We start from the raw sequence: 3,967 nt of genomic DNA, 5'->3' as shown, positions 1-3,967 counted from the left end.
TCCCTCTACTCCTTAAGGTGCCTCCTCCGTCTACTCACTTAAGGTGCCTCCTCCTTCTACTCACATAAGATGCCTCTTCCCTCTACTCACTTAAAGTGCCTCTTCCCTCTACTCACTTAAAGTGCCTCCTCCTTCTACTCACTTAAAGTGCCTCCTCCTCTTACTTAATGTGCCCCCTCCTCGTCACACTCTTAAGGTGCCATCTTCCTGTATTCAACTAAGGTGACTCCTCCCTCTACTCACTTAAGAGGTGCCTCCTCCCTCTTCTCATTCATATACATTTTTTTCTGGAATTCCGATGGTTATCCAAAATAATATACTGATTTATAAATATGCAAACCATGGAAACCATTCCAGTGTAGCTTTGAGGGCAATATTTGACCAAAATTTATATGGAATGATAGAAATTTATCCAAGCTGGAGTTATTCCTCTTATAAAAGTATCAGTTAACCTTGAATAACTGATTTCTAGGTGATTGCACATTTTTTATAACATAAGTTGCATTGCTTTTTCAAGAATATTAATCATTATTAAAAATTTAAAATAATTAAATATGACTTACCAAGATTAGGTCATGAATACATTTCAGAAAAGAAATACAAGCTACCATAGAAAGACTAAAGAGAGCAGAGAGTAATTTGACTGCCAAAGAAAGGGAGCTAATGGAACGGGAGATTAAATTGTTAGAAAGGGAGAAAACCCTGGAACAACAATTCAAAGCTGTGGTAAATATACACCAAGTAGTGTCATATGTTTTGATAGGACTGCTAGGTTTGCAGGATATACATGTAACATTATTTATATAATCATGTTTGTGTGAAATATTTGCTTAGTAGAAATATATTGTGTATACTGAATTTTTGTGAATACTGTATGCAGGGTTATTTTTGCCCCATGTTATTTTAGCCCTTTCACTCTTGCAAACAATTTTGCCCAATTTTAAATTGGCCTAGTCGTAGATTTATTAAAGAAATTATACAAGTGTATATTTTGAATTCAACCACATTTTAAATTCACCCAAATGAGAGTATGGCAAAAACTGCGAAAATAAAAAGGGGTTGAAAATTTTCCTGTACGCAGTATCCCAGTGGTCCTTCCAACGTCATAATTTATGAAATTCCATGCGCCAGGTACAATTCACAACATTTTCACCACCTAGGGCCTTTTTTCACGCCTTTTAACTACACTAACAGATACATATACTCTGATTATTTACAGCATTTGGATTCCTATGATGTCAATTCATGGAGTGAGATAGACGTGGTAAGTTTTAATTGATCCTCATTAGTTACCATGGTATCAACTAATTGAAAAAAAAATTTTGTGAAATGTTCATGTATGATAGGGATATTTTGAGGGTTTTTTTTTTTTTGAATAAAAAGGAAGGGGGAGGGTTCTTCAAAATTCATGTTACATTTATAATGACTACAAGTATGTTTGGATCTTAATTTTCTATACAGTATCATTGCGATGAAGTAAATTGAGAAATGTTTATTTTAACAAAACAGAACAGTCATTTTAATTCTCATATATAATGATTGATATCTGTCCTTGATGATGTTTTGATTGATTTCAACCTTGGAATATTTTGCATATGTTCTTAATTATCTACTATTACTTTTAGTATCAGTGGATTCTCCAAATGCAGAATGGTGAGCATTTAAAACTAATTAAAATTTCAGAAATTTATAAATGAAATCCTTGCCCCATTCACATATTATAATGTAGGACATTTAGTAAGGCCATGCAAAGTTAATTACTTGGTTATCAGGCCTTTTTTCAAGAAATATGATGAGGGGAGAATAAGGAGGCATTTTTTTTCTTTTTTATTGCCCCCCAAAACATGATGAGGAAGCTTTTAACATTGTACAAAACCTCAATAAATGATGAGGGAGGTGATTTGATGTTTATATTTTATTGATTTAGCAATAAAAAGGGTCAATGAGGCACCCTTGGAAGAGATGAGGGAGGGCCTGAGAACCAAGAAATTAATTTTTTTTTGCCTAACCTTGCTTCATTTTTGTGCCCGCCTTGACCCTTATAATAACATAGGACATTTCACTGATCTAAGTCTAGTGACCTTGTTGTTTACTGTGTCCTTGACCCTTCACATTTATTATAGGACACTCTAGTGACCTTGCCCAGTATGCAGGCATCTTCCTTCAGCACAACATTACCGGCAAGCGACTGATGATGTTGAATCTAGAACGCATCCAAGCTATGGGCATTACCTCAACTGGGCACAGTATGGAACTAATGGTAAGTCATGGGCAGTCATAGATATGGGCAAACCTTTGTGGTTTATATAGTTTGTGTAAAATGATCATTATTTTTGTATACAGATTTTGCAATGATTAATGATAGAATTAACTTTTTAGTATTAAATCACTTCAGCTAAGTTAGAAATTGTTTCAAGTCTGGCAAAGGAATTTTTATCACAGGATTATTTTATTTATTTTGATGTTTTTTTGTTTGAATTATACAAAATCCTTAATTATTTTTAGTGATTACAAAATAATAAAGTGATAACATTATTTTTTGGTGATTTCTTTGGTGTTTCTTTTAAATATTCCATTGTACTTTTTTAATTTATTGTAATTTTTCTGATTACATTGTTATTTTGGGATTATATTGTTATTGTGTGATAACATTTTAACTAAGTGATTACATTATAATTTTCTGATTATAGACAGAAATAGAATTGTTAAAGGCCCATAACCACAGGCTGCTGAATTTTCCACCGCTGTCTAAAGTAAGTTTGTCCTGTAAGAGTTATCCGTCCTTCAGCCTCTTCTTAAAATCATCTCATACTTACTTAGTTTTTATAATAACATTATTAAAATAGTAGTATCTGTTTGTAATATGATAATGAATTGCCATTACTTAATGTGAAATCAAATCATTATTTTATTGTGGGTTTGATTTATGTTCTTCTCCAAGAAATGTCAAATTTTGAAAATGTATTACTTCTTAACACTACTTCAACCATGAATTTATTTTTTCACAAACCACTATGTTTTGTTCAAATCACAAAAAAACCCAGACAACATGAAAATTTGTAATTTTTTGGTACATTGAGTAAAAAGAAAATCAATTTAATTAACAGAAGCTTATTTAATTTGTTTTATTTACTTTTTTTTTCCAATTTGATATACCGTAAATCTGAAATTTTTTGCTGTAGATAAATTATTTGCAAATTTGAGAGTTCATTCTCTTCGCAAAAATATTTTTCTTAAAATTAAATCACCGATAAGGAAATGTAAACAAAGCAGTGGTTATTCGCAAAATTTTGAAATGTAAAAATTAATCAACAGCATTTTGACCCGAATTCATAAAATAAAATTGACATAAAAATTTCCAGATTTACGGTATTTATTTCATTTTATTTAGAATTTGCTTGAGTTATGATTTATTATTTCATTTATTCATAGTTCATTTTGTTCATCATTCTTTAAATGTATAACTGTTCTTTTCAGTCTGATGACATGCCAGTGGATACTTCTCCAGTTCATCGTCAGATTTCCCTCACCCTCATTTTTGGACATCATCTCAGGCAGGGAAAAAGTAAGAAGGTATGATCAGCCTTGTAAATGGCAGATATACTGTAGATTCCTAATCATACTTGTGGAATTAATTATATCATAATATCACAGAGAAACACCACCCTCAAAATAATATTACTCACTTTTATTTTTATGGTGCTTAAATAGATGCAAAAATCTCTTGATTAACTATCCATTCGCAAATTATTATTCTCGCGATTTGACGTTGAAGAGCCAATTCATGATTGTAAGTAATGACTCCCAAAAATAAGGAATCTACAGTAGGTCATGCACAATAAAATTGATTGTCCTTGGTTTGTGACATCATCTCAGGCAGGGAAAAAGATTAGAGGTATGATCAGAGTTAATAGTGACAGATATAATGCAGAAGCAGAAATATTGGTGGGAATTAAATTTCATTTAT

General features: G+C 31.7%; 1 protein-coding gene across 1 annotated transcript; it reads left to right on the top strand.

The window, feature by feature from the left end:
• Nucleotides 1–590: 590 nt before the first annotated feature.
• LOC134248602 (mitogen-activated protein kinase kinase kinase 20-like) lies at nucleotides 591–3,573 on the top strand (the record flags this gene model as incomplete). Its single annotated transcript, XM_062731015.1, has 6 exons — nucleotides 591–726; nucleotides 1,220–1,264; nucleotides 1,626–1,653; nucleotides 2,124–2,260; nucleotides 2,691–2,753; nucleotides 3,478–3,573. Coding segments are annotated over 6 exons (505 nt in total), but the record flags the coding sequence as incomplete, so codon positions are not given.
• Nucleotides 3,574–3,967: the final 394 nt, after the last annotated feature.

The sequence above is a fragment of the Saccostrea cucullata genome, unplaced genomic scaffold, assembly GCF_032062105.1.
Source record: "Saccostrea cucullata isolate Sc308-1 unplaced genomic scaffold, CSIRO_AGI_Scuc_v1 ctg20379, whole genome shotgun sequence".
NCBI lineage: Eukaryota > Metazoa > Mollusca > Bivalvia > Ostreida > Ostreidae > Saccostrea > Saccostrea cuccullata.
This window is presented reverse-complemented; position numbering and strand designations above follow the sequence as displayed.